At 49.7% G+C, this 12,866-nt stretch overlaps 1 protein-coding gene across 2 annotated transcripts in view; it reads left to right on the top strand.

The window, feature by feature from the left end:
- URB1 (URB1 ribosome biogenesis homolog) overlaps nt 1-11,931 on the top strand; it is a 71,175-nt gene extending 59,244 nt beyond the window's left edge. For both annotated transcript variants that reach the window (XM_035709452.2, XM_035709453.2), the window contains 9 exons: nt 2,238-2,398; nt 2,980-3,091; nt 4,508-4,614; nt 5,339-5,482; nt 6,857-6,966; nt 7,352-7,549; nt 8,689-8,930; nt 9,329-9,928; nt 11,139-11,931. In XM_035709452.2, the coding sequence (XP_035565345.2) occupies nt 2,238-2,398; nt 2,980-3,091; nt 4,508-4,614; nt 5,339-5,482; nt 6,857-6,966; nt 7,352-7,549; nt 8,689-8,930; nt 9,329-9,928; nt 11,139-11,320 (1,856 nt within the window). In that variant the 3' untranslated portion in view covers nt 11,321-11,931. The remainder of the gene's footprint in view (nt 1-2,237; nt 2,399-2,979; nt 3,092-4,507; nt 4,615-5,338; nt 5,483-6,856; nt 6,967-7,351; nt 7,550-8,688; nt 8,931-9,328; nt 9,929-11,138) is intronic.
- The last annotated feature ends 935 nt before the right edge of the window (nt 11,932-12,866 follow it).

Here is a 12,866-nt window from a genome sequence, read left to right as displayed (position 1 = left end):
TGGGGACAGGACCTACATCCAGGCAGGTACAAGCCTGGTGTTCCCCGTGTTCCCCTTGTTCCTCAGGCTCTGGTAGCTTCCTTATGACTCTTGCCGAGTGGCACTCAGCTGAAGACTCTGGTGCTCTGATTGGAGCTCTCTTCTCCGGGCCTCTCCCTTGTGCACTCTGGCCACCTCGGCCTCCCAGTTGTGTGCTCTGTCTGCACAACTCTGAGTTCTCCTGTCTCTGCCTAGGTTTGCCCTCCCTGTGTCTTAGCCTAGAAATCTCCAGGCTTCAAGCTGGGACAGTGAGAAGTTTCATTCTGTTTGTTTTTTCTCTCAGAGATTGTTGTCAATTGTTGCCTCATGTCCAATGTCTTGAAAATCCTTGTTTCATTTCTAGTTTTTTAGTTGCTTCCAGGTGGACAGGTAAATCAGGTTTCTGCCACTCTCGTGGCTGGAAGTGGAAAGCCTGGTTATTCTTTGTTATGATATAAACATTGAGACAGAGGAAGGGAACAGTATGTATGTGTCTGCATCACCATTGGTCACCCCTCAGGGGAGATGCTGGTGGAAGGTCCAAGGAGCTCTGCTACTCCTGAAGAAGGAAACTTGATGGTTTAAAGGAATTTCTATGCTTTTGGGCAGCCACCCATTTGGAGACAATTATATGCCTATGGAGCTGTTTGGATTACAGAGAAGTAGCTGATGATTACAATTTTTCTTCTTCTTATTTATTCTCAGGTTTTTTTTAATTGCCAAAGCTATCCTTTTAAGTCTAACTTTAAGGAAAAAGTGACCTTTTAAAAACATTATTGGTGGTATTTCTTGTATCAATAGTATATTCCAAGATTACACATTTGGGGTCGTCACGTCAGTTGGTTTGTGTTTGGTTCCTAATTTAACCAGGTCACCAGGCACTCAGTCTAAAGAACGTCTGCGTGGGTGATTATCATAACCAGACCTGCTGCTTAATCATTTTTAAACACAGTGACCTATCCTTGTTCTAAGGCTTTTCTTCACAGTTTTTTTTTTTTTTTTTAAGATTTTATTTATTTATTCACGAAAGACACAGAGAAAGAGAGAGGCAGAGACACGGGCAGAGGGAGAAGCAGGCTCCATGCAGGGAGCCCGATGTCGGACTCGATCCCCGTACTCCAGGATCACACCTTGGGCTGAAGGCAGGCGTTAAACCACTGAGTCACAGGGATCCCCTTTCACAGTTCTTATCACATAATTTGTGATGTGTTTATGTTCTAAAAGCATTTTATTTGTATTTATGTGTTTTTATTGTAAAAAGGCCTAGATCTTTATTAAAGAGGATTTAAAGTGTTCTGAATTTTGTTATTGGTAATCACATCCTTCAAGTTGTGGTCCGGTGAGTTCCCTTTTATATCTGGCCTTCTCTCTTGGTCATGTCCTTTCTGAAGTGGTTGTGAGTTTTCACAAGGCCTCACGGGTGACAGACGGACATCAGCGAGCAAGCTCTTTAGACTCTAACTTTTGCTCCAGCTTGGTAAGCCACTCTTCTGTGACATTTTTGTTTGTTTGAGGAAAGAAGTACGGTTGGAGAATGGGTATAAGTTAACCCTTCATAAAATTGATGGGCCAGGGGCCCTGGGTGGTTCAGTGCCTTCAGCTCATCATGATCTCAGAGTTCTGGGATCAAGCCCCACATTGGGCTCCCTCTCCCTTTGCTTGTGCCCTCTCTCTCTCTCTCTCTCAAATAAATAAAATCTTTAAAAATAAGGAAATTGAAAGGTCAGACAGGTTTGCACTGACTGAATTTTCTAGCCTCCCTGCCTCTCGTATTTTTAAGAGTGATGCTTGTGGCTAGGAATCCAGATGCTGCGGGCTGAACAAGATAGAGACAGGGAGCTGCTTTTCTCTGCCAGCTTCCCAGTCGTGTTTCCCAGGCCTCCGGCATGCTGGGATCTTGTATCTCAGGTCTGAATGGCACCTCCATTCTTCTCTGGCTTGTTGAATGCTTGTGAGAAGTAATGAAATAATCCTGATTGGGATCGACAAGCATTTTAGAAGCTGCAAGTATGGATTATTGCCATGCAAAAGAAGATAGGCTTTTATCCAACCTAAGTGGAAGTTAAGGGGAGCTGGAGAGACTTCATTTCTTGTATCACTCACTCATAGCTGATATTGGCAAAATGCAAAAGGAAATTTAATTCTACATGTTACACAAGCATCGTGATCGTCCCGTGTGTGTGTGTGTGTGTGTTAAATGCCGTATTTTACTTCCATAGAATTTGTGGTGGATTGTCGAAAATTTTTGGATTCCAATTCTCTGGGCCTAACTGTCGCAGCCCTCAGCAGCTATGACCCCCAGATGCGAGCTGCAGCCTACTACGTCCTCGCAGCCTACTACTCGCACCTAGAGGGGGCACGGTTCCGAGAGCAGTCCCAGGTGAGTAGGGCTGAGGGTCCTGGGCAGACCTCAGAGAGCTGGCTTTCCACTGGGTCTGGTAGAAGGATTTCTGGGGAACACATAGGCATGTTGGCAGGAGACTTCTGATAAAGAGCCAGGTCCGTTCCCTTTTAGGGATTGATGCTGGAGATTGCTTCTAGTTCTCAACCTTTGGGGAGATTGAGAAAGCTCTCCCCTTTCAAACACTTCTTGGCTGTAGGTGGGCAAAGCAGTTCAGTTTCTCTGGTCTGAACTCCGTGGTTAAGGCAGCTGTTGTCCAGAACACACTGAGCCCCAAAAGTCCATGCTCCAAGGTGGCAGGGAAGGGGAACAGACTGGATTGTAGAGGCGTGGGGCCAGGGATTCTCTCTGCCCTTGTGCACATGTCTGGTCCTCAAGGAAAAGCAGAAGTGTTTCTGAGATGGCAGTGAGCAGGGGCATTGCCATCATGAGCATCATCTTCAGTGGCCTCTGGGATGTGAAGAGTAGGCAACCCAGCAAAACTAGCATAAGACAAGGTTGGTCACAGTTCTGAAAATTCTTGTCCTTTTCTTTCCCCCCCTTTTTTTCTTGGTTTTAAGCTACTTTACCTGTTAGATGTAGTCCGGAATGGGATCCGAACGCAGAATATGAGACTCACCTTCACCTTGACTCTCTTCATTGCCAAGGCAGCCCTGCAGATTTTGAAACCAGGTACCACTGGTCCATTTGTTGGCTTTAATCCTGCAGGCGTTATCCATCACACGTGTGAGAAAGGACCTGTCTGGGTCATCCCATGCATGTAACAGTGAGCCACATGGATGTCCACAGAAGTGGCCAGGGAACAAAGCATGACTGTGAGGAAGCTCTATATGGGCCCCTGTGAGTGAAATCAGAAAAAATAAAACAACAACAAAAAAAACAGTGAGAAAGCCCAGTGTAGACCAGTGTATACAAGAGAGGCACGGAGTACATATTTGCATTTGCTGATAGATGTGTAAACCTGAGGTACACGCATATCACAGCACTTGGGTTGGGGGGGCGGGGTGGATCCTGCACAGGAGGGCGCCTGACATGGGAAGTCTGTCCATCAGCAGCTGCGGATCCGTACTTGGAAATGAGAGTCTGTGTGGCTTGTGGGTCCTTAGCCAGAAGGTGTCTGGCCCATGTGTCACCGCGCAGGTGCTGGCTAGGGCCCGAGAACCAGCTCCTTCTGTGACTCACCCCAAGCTACCACTGCCGAGGTGGCATGAAGACAGATGTTGGCACCATTACAGGCCATGGGGTTCTTGGAGTCTCACATGGTCACATTCAGTGAGGCAGTGGCCGCCCATCTGAGGCCCCCCAGATCAGATAGTGTGTCCAAGGCCCCACAGTTCATCTCCAGCCAGGTTGATATAGGAATTCAGATCTGGTATCCACCAATTCCTGTATAGTTTTTATGATTTTTCTTCCCCTTAGAAATTATAGGAGGGAAGACAGTCATTTGTAGACTCTAAAGAAAAAAGACACTTGTTAAGAAAATGTCTTAGCAGAAGCTTCGGTGACTGGTCCAGCCTCTGCTGCCTCAGACCTCATGTCAGGGTCAGGGGCCTGGCAGCAGTGGTCATGGGGTGGCCTCCGAGGATCCTTGCAGTCTGTACAGGATGGAAGCGGTGATCCATCCCAGAGTGGGAAGCAACGCAGGGTGGAGGAGGTGTCTGTCCACATTGGTGTCATTGCGTTCCAGAGCAAAGTGACCCTGGGGGTGTGTGAGCCTCCTGTGCTGTGACAGTGCCCTTCAGTGAGAGGCTGATGAGCGTGGGTGTCAGCCCCCAGCTCTCCGTGTGACCTGATCGAGTCTCCCTCTGCATACCTGCTGATCGGAGCTTAGTAGGAGGCTGCTGTTGGGGGGGTGAGCAACATCCCATAGTGGTTTCCGAACCGGGGGAGAAAGCCTGTATGCGGCATAGAGTGGGGCAGTCTTACTGCAGTCTGATTCTCGAGAACTGAGGATCTGGATAAGGATACAAAAGCTCCACAGGGCAGGGATTTATGCCTGACTCCCTCAACCCCTGCTCCCCACCTCCAGCAGAGCATGGGGGTGGCGCTTGGTGCCTGCGGTAAGCCACTGTCTGCCTTTGTTCTCAGAGGAGCACATGTACTTGAAGATCAACAAGTTCCTGCTGTCACATGAGTACTTGAATATGAACAAAGTGCCTGGCTTCTACCAATTCTTCTACAGCTCGGACTTTGAGGTAATGCTTCTGAAGTCCCCGGGATCCCCAAAAGACTCCTCCATTGGATTATTAGTCCCTGCTGTCATTCTGACATGTTCCCCCAGATACTGTTGACGGTACAGCAGCATAATTGTTGGAACAAGGTCAGGAAGGGGAAAGGTCACGTAGGCTCTCTTACAGAAATGCTTTTCATTCCATGCATTCGTTTTTAGGTGGCTTCTCACACCTTAAAAACTCTACTTCAGAGGCCTAAGTTTTATGGCATTCTCGTTAATATTTTCTTGGTGGATGCCTGGGTTAAGTATTAAACATGCTTTTGTAGGACACGTGTGTGAGTCAACACAGTGCAGAGTTTAAACTTGACTTGCTCCTTTACTTCTGATCTGAAGAAACTGAATCAAATATCAAGTTGTTTTTTTGTTTTAAGATTTTATTTATTTGAGACAGAAGAGAGAGAGAGCACAAGTGGAGAGGAGGGACAGGAGAGAGACTCTGTGCTGAGCAGGGAGCCTGACGCAGGGCTAATTCCAGGACCCTGAGATCATGACCTGAGCCAGAGGCAGACGCTTCACCAACTGAGCCACCCAGGTGCCCCCACTATTGAGGACTTTAGATGACATACTCAGAAATGGAAATTTTTTTGCTGCCGTGTTGCCACCACTTGGAAAGAGTGGGGTTGAAGAGCCGTCAGTTAAAAGGGCTTTAACTTATTAACAGTAGTCTCTGTTTGCCTGGCTCGTAGCAAAAGACAGAACGGGAATGGGTGTTCGGGATCCTACGGCAGGGGATGCGGGACAAGCACTGCTACAATCTCTACGCCAGGCGAGGAATCTTCCACATCATCCTTTCCTTCTTCAGCAGCCCTCTGTGTGACGAGGAGGCACAGGTAGGCAGGTCCCACAATCTGTTTGAAAATAAAAAGTCTGTGCTTTTTTTTTGGAGGAGGGGTTGTTTATTTATTTGGTGGTTTGGGGGTGGGGAGAGAGAAAGAATGAACAGGGGAGGGGCAGAGAGAGAGAGAGACAGTCTCAAGCAGACTCTGCTCAAGGTGGAGCCCGATGCAGGACTCAATCTCATGACCTTGAGATCATGACCTGAACAAAACCAGGAGTCCGGCACTGAGCCACCCAGTGCTCCCCATTTTCCCTGAAGGTTTTCTTTGGAAGTCACACCCATGTGAGTTCTCATCCCAGCCGGGACATGACCGACCTACTGATTTGCCATTAAACTGACTTCGACGAGGGAAAGTGAGATCCCATGAGTGCCTTTCATATTGCCGTGTGGGGCTGGCACCCACCACCGTGTGTCCTCTGGTGAAATGCTGCTTGTCATGGCCTCTTGGCTGTGTCCTGGCCTGAGAGTAAGGCCTGTGCAGAGGGAGGAACTGACCAAAAGTCGTGAGCCTTGGAGCTGGCTTACAAAGTCTAGGGACAAATAACCTCCTTAAATGACTGCTTTCACTGAGACAGTTTTGAGCCACCAGAATGTCACTAAATGAACAGAAGCTGTAGATTCTGAAAACTCAGCTAAGAAACTAGCATCAGGAGTTAAAACCAACTGCATCAGAGCCAACAAAAGAATCTCCTTGACCAACAGCTCGTGTGAGAGTGTGCTCAATGCCACGGGTGGTTGGAAAGAGTCACTGGGCAAAGCCTTTGGTATTTGAACTAATTGCTCGCCCCGTCAGCTTTTGCATCTGATGGTATATAAAATGTGGGTAAATGGGAGCAAGTCAGGAGTAAAATACTCACTGGAATAAACGGAATTTGGATATGGTAGTTTTTATGTTTTATGACATGTGAGAATTCTGAAACACCCAATTAACCATTTAGGGGGCAGTCCCATTCTTTTATGTCTTCCTTTCCAGATGCTAAAACCCAAGGTACTTTTGCTGCCTCAGTTGCCCAGTTTCCCCATGTGGGCAAAATGGGCTGCTAGCTGTTTGGGCACAGCAGGACTCCACGTTCTCTCCCAGCCTCCTATCTGGGCCATGTGGTTTCTGAGCTGCAACTTCGTGCCCGTGGGTTGGTTTCCTTATGATGGACCAGCAGGAGTGGGCACCCCCGGGGCCTGGCAATTGCTGTGAAGGCCCGTGTTCTCTGGCCGGCACGGCCACCCCTCTTCCAGACTTAGCAAAGCAAGCTCCGTGTGCAGCCACCACCTGGAAGCGTAACATACCATCATGTTGTTCAACTTGTTCCTTTGCTCGAGGAAATTTGATTTTCATACCGAGAGGTAACTCTTCATTTTGGGTTTTCAGAATTGGATCCTGGAAATTCTGCAGAATGCTGCCCGGGACGCCCAGTGTGCGTATGAGATCCTACGGGACTATAGCCTTTTAACGTGGATCTTACACATCCTTGAGAGCAAGTAAGTACCTTGTGTGTGTGAGAGGTGTGTTGGATGGGAAGAGGGTTGGGTAGAGACCATGGTGTCTCCTGGCTTTAGGGGTGACTGGAAATGTGCAGGAGAACCCATACTCTCCGGTTGGGATTTCAGCTGGTCATCCAGCTAGAAGGTGGACTCTGAAGCTGCATTTGTGTGGCAGGCTCCCTGTTTTGACTTCGATGCTGGGCCTTGGGGGCTGCAGTGGGGGTGAGCGGATGGAATTGCTGGGAGAGGGGACAGCCTGCCACCCACCGCCAGGTGCTGCCCCACGGGCATTAGTGTGGCCCGTGCTCCCACCCACCCCAGCTCCAGCCGAGGTGACCGAAGGGAGAGGATGGGGCGCTGAGCGTTCTGCACTTGGTTTCAGGTTTCTGGAGACCCAGCTGCTGTCCAACATAATCTCCCTGCTGCACACACTCTGGGTGACCATCCTGGGAGACAAGGGAGCAGACTTGGAGGGCCAGCCTTCCTGCAGGCTGGGGTCCCAGGAGCCCCCGAAGCTGCTCGCCCTGCACGTGGTCAACGAGTTCCTTTATGTCCTCATCATGCTCACGAAGCACCTGAGGTAAGCCCCGGCCCCGCCAGGCATGGGTCACTTGTGGACATCGCCTCTCAGCGTCCCCTTGGTCACGGCTCCACAGCTGCTGCTGGTTGCAGGTGGCATCAGAAAACCAATTTTATCTGCTGCTGTTTTTCTGCTTCAACTTTAGGGGGCTCCTTCCAAGACCCTGAGAATTCGATATTATAGAAACCTAAACGTGTCCTACTGGGTCATCTTTAGTAGGCAGACGACTTGATCGTTTGATTCAAGCACTCAAAGTGATGTTCTGTAGAAAGAATATGTTTTCCATGACCTTAAACCTAAGAAAGTCAGGGTGTCCTGAGACTTGCTTTCGCGAGCCCACACAGACTCATATACCCGAGAATCTTCTAGAACATTCCAGTATTTTCATCTGGCCCCTTGGAATAATGCTCTTCACTTCCTCAGAGAGCTACATCCTCCTCAGATTGCACTGTCGTAGAGAAAATAGAGCCTGTGTACTCACAGAGTTCTGACTTGGGAACAGAAGTATGCTGATTGGAACCAGAAGATTGATCTCAAATGGATTATAATCTGAGTGAGAGCTTTCTTGATAAAACACAGGGCATTTGGCCTTTCATCTTTATGAATTAAATTGTTAAATCAGTGCCAATAGACCCATTTTTTTTATTCCAGGGTTGTCAAAAGACACATTTGGTGTTTGAGAACTGATTGCTCTTTGAAATAATGTTAAAATTGTGTGCAGCAGATGGTATTGAATTTTAAATTCCCTCGAGTTCAGAGTGGATTTCCTGCAGTGCCCATAAGCAGGTTGGGTGGGGCTGAGTCTGAGCGGCCTTGAGGCGCAGCGGGGTCAGCAGTCCTGCAGTGTTTGGTTAGGTGCCTGGTGCCCAGACCCTCACACTCTTCCGGGTCTCCAGGGTTTCCAAGACATTTTTGTGCCTCTGGCATGAAGGTGAGACTTGGGTCCCCCCTGGGTGCACTCTGGCTTTTTCCTGTTCTTTGTGCTGGGTCCTCCACTTCCACATCTGTTTGAAGGTACATTCGAGTAGTGGGTGGACCGCTGGCGCCCTTGGGCCTGTGGCACCACCCAGCCACCGCGGTCCTGGGCTACGGGACGAGGACGCAGCTTTTTCTCAGTCTGTGACATTGGCTCCCCATAGGCCGACCTTGGCCTCCGCCCAGCTGACTCACTTCTTCGGGGCACTCGAGTCTGTGCTCAGGTACCGGGCCACCGTCATGCAGGCCTTCAGTGACATGAACCGCTTCACCGTGAACAAGACAGTGCTGTCCACCAAAGATGTCCTTGTCCTCCTGCACAAATGGAGCCTCCTTGAGAGAGACATGAAGCTCCAGGAGGACCTGAGAGCAGCCATTGAGAAATACCAAGTCAAGGAGTTACTGAGTGAGTGTCAGGCCCTGGCTGTCTGGCTTTCCCCACAGTGCAGCTGGCACTGTCCCTCAGAGCAGCATAGTCATAGCCAACAAGGCTTAGGAACAGGGTGCGTCCTCCCTCCTTGGGGAGCCCTGGCTTTGAGTCCCAGCTCTGGCACTGTCGGCGCTCACTCTGAGTGATAGCGGGTGGTTCTGGTTGTGCTGAGGATCGGATGGGGTCGTCATAAGAGTAGTGGTGACCATCACAGTCCTGTGGGAGCCAAGCAGGGGCCAGCACTTGGGACCTATAAGCTGCCCCTCCTCTGCCTTTCCCTCCTCCCCCCTGTATTGCCTGCCTGCCTGCCTCCTGCATCAGTGTGGGGAAGACAGGCATCAGTCTCACTGCCTTCCTCTCTCTGTGTGTAACAGAGATGCTCAAGGATAAGAATAAGCCTGTCGTGCCAGCCCGAGCCAAAGGCCCACGGGGCCGGAAAAGGAGGCCTGGGGAGGCAGAGGAGACTGCTGACCCTGAGCAACAGGCGTCTACCTTGGAGATATGCAGGGGCCTCCTGAGGTCCATACTGACCCACTGGGGGCCAGCATTCCCCAGCCCTGCACGGACCCAGGAGCCTGTGGACCAGGCCACCCCCGAGAGCGATACGCCAGGCCTCGCATACGCCACCGCTCCCCTGGTGGTCAGCTGGGTGCTGTGGTCAGTGGCTGAGCACCCACTGAGCAGGGCGGAGACTTCAGGACTCCTCCGCTGGCTCAAGAGCCACATTTTGCCCCAGCCAGTGGTCGTGGCTGACCTTCTCAGGGACAGCGCTGTGAGGAGTAACATATTCAAGCTGTACAGCCGGTTCTGTAGTGCCGAGGAGCTGGTGGGGCCCACGCAGAGTGTTGCCTGCCTGTTCAACACGGTCATGCTGCAGTTGGTGGCGGCCCAGGGCCCCGAGCAGAGCCCCTTCCACCCGGTGATGGAGACCCTCTGCCTTTCATGTCTGCAGGAGGAGGATGAAGCCACTCGAGGTGAGGCTGGGTCTTTGGTCCAAGGCTGAAGGGGGATGCATGAATGGGTGCGGGCTGGGGAGCAACCCCCAGTTCTTAGAACCCATCAGGTACTTTCGATGAAGTATTTGTGTGGCCCAGCCAGAGTTCTGAGGATCACAGATAGTTTGCCATCAGGCCCTGGATGTGAAGGGAGAGGAGGCCTTTGCCTTTGCTCTCAGGTCAGAGCCCGGTGACAACGGTATTTACAGTGGAAAGAGGTGCCCAGAACCAGTGCAGAGTGGAGGCTTTCCTGCCTTTCAGCTGTTACTCAAGGGAAGAATTACCTGTCACAGCCCGTTCAGACATACACATGGCTGCAGACGTGTGTGTATGTGTAGACTTGTACGTATATGCCCACAGTTTATGTGCTCAGCATTTAGCAGGTCCTTAGTAAAGGCTTAAATGCAGCAAAGAATGAATGACCGAAGACCAAAGGCTTTAAAAGACTGTAAGGGAGAAGACGGAGCCTGTGACCACGTGTGTGTGGCCGCCTCCATCTGAGAGGATTGTTCCTTTCACCAGGGATGGGAGGGGACAGGGAAGGTGGGTAGGCCAGAGTCTGGGCAGATGAACTCCCCTGGGGAGCGACCTCTTCTTTCATCTGGATGCTGCTGGGGAGTTGAGTCTGGGCCCAGGAAACCCTTTCTCCTCACCTATTCCGTGAGGAAATGAACTGAGCCTTGGAACCTTTTCTCAAACCTCGATTCTGGTTCTCTGCACAAGTGGTCAGAACCAGGAAGAAAGTTGGCTTGTAGTAACTTTTTTTTACATTGCACACATGATCAAATTAAAAGGTAATTTTTTAATTTAATTTTTAACTTCTTAAAAAAGATTTTACATATTTTACACACACACAGAGGGAGAGGGAGCACAAGCAGGGAGAGTGGGAGAGCCCCTGATGCAGGGCTTGATCCCAGGACCCCAGGATCACGACCTGAGCCGAAGGCAGACACTCAACCACTGAGCCCCCCAGCTGCACCTAAAAAAATAAACTTTAAAGTAACAAAGATTAACCCCAAAGTGAAGCAAAGGCACGGGTCTTAAGTTTGTCTTAAACAAACGCTCACCTCACCTCCTGATAAAGCCCCCGGGTCCCGTGTGTGTGTGGCGGGGGGGGGCGGTTGAGGGATGACTGACTTTCCAGCGGAGTAGGTTTGCATCCTCATGATCTTGTCCGCCTCTTCCTCAGCCGCTGCAGCATTCCTGGTGTCTCTCTACATTAAGGACATCTGGCTGGGGGCTCAGCGGCCAGACACCCTCTTAAGTCATGTCCAAATGATCTGTGACGCCGCGGAGGACACGCCAGGTGGTGATGAGGAGGCCATCGTCATCCTCTGCAAGGACATCGCCACCTCAGTCCCCGATGCTTGACGCCCTGCCACCTGACACCTCCTGGCACCAGGTTCTAGAAGTTTCATTGAGTCAGGATTTCCAAGCAAGGCTTATATAATGACAAGTTCTGTCCATATTAACTCAGTTTCCTGACAAGTGAAGCTGACTTATTTAAGTCACCAATAAGTATTAAGCTCAAGGGACTGTGCATACAACGTGGTCAAAGCTGTGATGGGCATGGGTCCATCTAGGCCACAAGCCTGTTCAGTGTTCCAAAAGGTAAGACCCTTCCTCTCGGCTTTGTTGCTCTTGAAAGAAAAGACCTCAAATTGAAGTAACATTTCTGAGCACCTAAGGGATTTGTAGATATTTAAGCTAAAATGTCCAAGAATATGATATGTCAGATAAAAGAGTGTGAAATGTTTCAGCTTTTCTTTCCATGAGAAGTCTTGCAAAGCTTTGTATAACTTTTTGAGTGAATGAGCTCCTGCCCGTAATTATTTTAGTAAGTAAAAGGGTGTTACGCTAGATCCTTAGAGTATAAAATTGATTTGACCTCTGCTTTGGGAAGAGAGCCTGTATTTTTTTAAACTGTCTCAAAAGAGGGATTTGGGATTTTATAAGTTGTTAATAAATGTCTATTTTTGTTAGGCTTTTGTGTTTTTCTTGATTGGTCTTAATAGGTCATTTTGTTTCACAGAAACCCATGTTTTAGAGGTCAAGATTTGGCTTTTCAGGTTCCTGTATTAATTGAAGCAGCAGCTGACAAACCTCAGGAGAGCTCTGGCCTGGGGACTTAGAGCTCCGAGTGCCCACTCCCCTCCTGCGCAGCTTGGCCGCGGGGGCTGGTCACAGGTCACAGGTCAGAACAATACCGTTCCCTGTCCATCGGCTCAGCTTAAACATTTACACTTTCATATTCCTCCAATCTTCCTTAGGCTCATTTCTAGTTGTTTCTCATGATTTAGGATTTTTTTTTTTTTTTTTAATTCATGAGAGACACAGAGAGACAGAGACATACGCAAAGGGAGAAGCAGGCTCCCTGCAGGGAGTCCAATACAGGACTCAATCCCAGGACCCCAGAATCATGACCTGAGCAAAGGCAGATGCTCAACTACTGAGCCATCCAGGCGTTCCAACAATTTAGGATTTTTAACCAGGTTACGAGTAATGCTTCTCTGCCTCCAGTCCCCTCACCACATATGGGCTCATTGTCTAGAAAACAGGGAGCAACTGCCTCCTCTCCCCATCCTCCCCCAAACACCCACAACCATGTTTTTGGAGACCATCCCTAAGTCAGAATCCTGTGTTTAGATTCAAGTAAGAAGGGCCACATGCTCTTTCTCATTCCCCCATTGCGGTGTCTCCAGAGCTCATCAGTCTCCCTCCCTCATCTCCCCTCTAACCCACAGCCCCAAGTCAGGTGAGGCCAAGCCGACCTTCCTCTGGAGGAATTGTCAGTCTGCCTTGGGGAGGGGGTGGGGTGGTTCTGTGGGCTCTGTACTTCCGTGCTGTCTCTGCTGGAGCCAGACCATTAAGCACTAGAGGACTGATCCTTTGGAGAGCTCAGATCAGAGGTCCCGTA

The sequence above is a fragment of the Canis lupus genome, chromosome 31, assembly GCF_003254725.2.
Source record: "Canis lupus dingo isolate Sandy chromosome 31, ASM325472v2, whole genome shotgun sequence".
NCBI lineage: Eukaryota > Metazoa > Chordata > Mammalia > Carnivora > Canidae > Canis > Canis lupus.
This window is presented reverse-complemented; position numbering and strand designations above follow the sequence as displayed.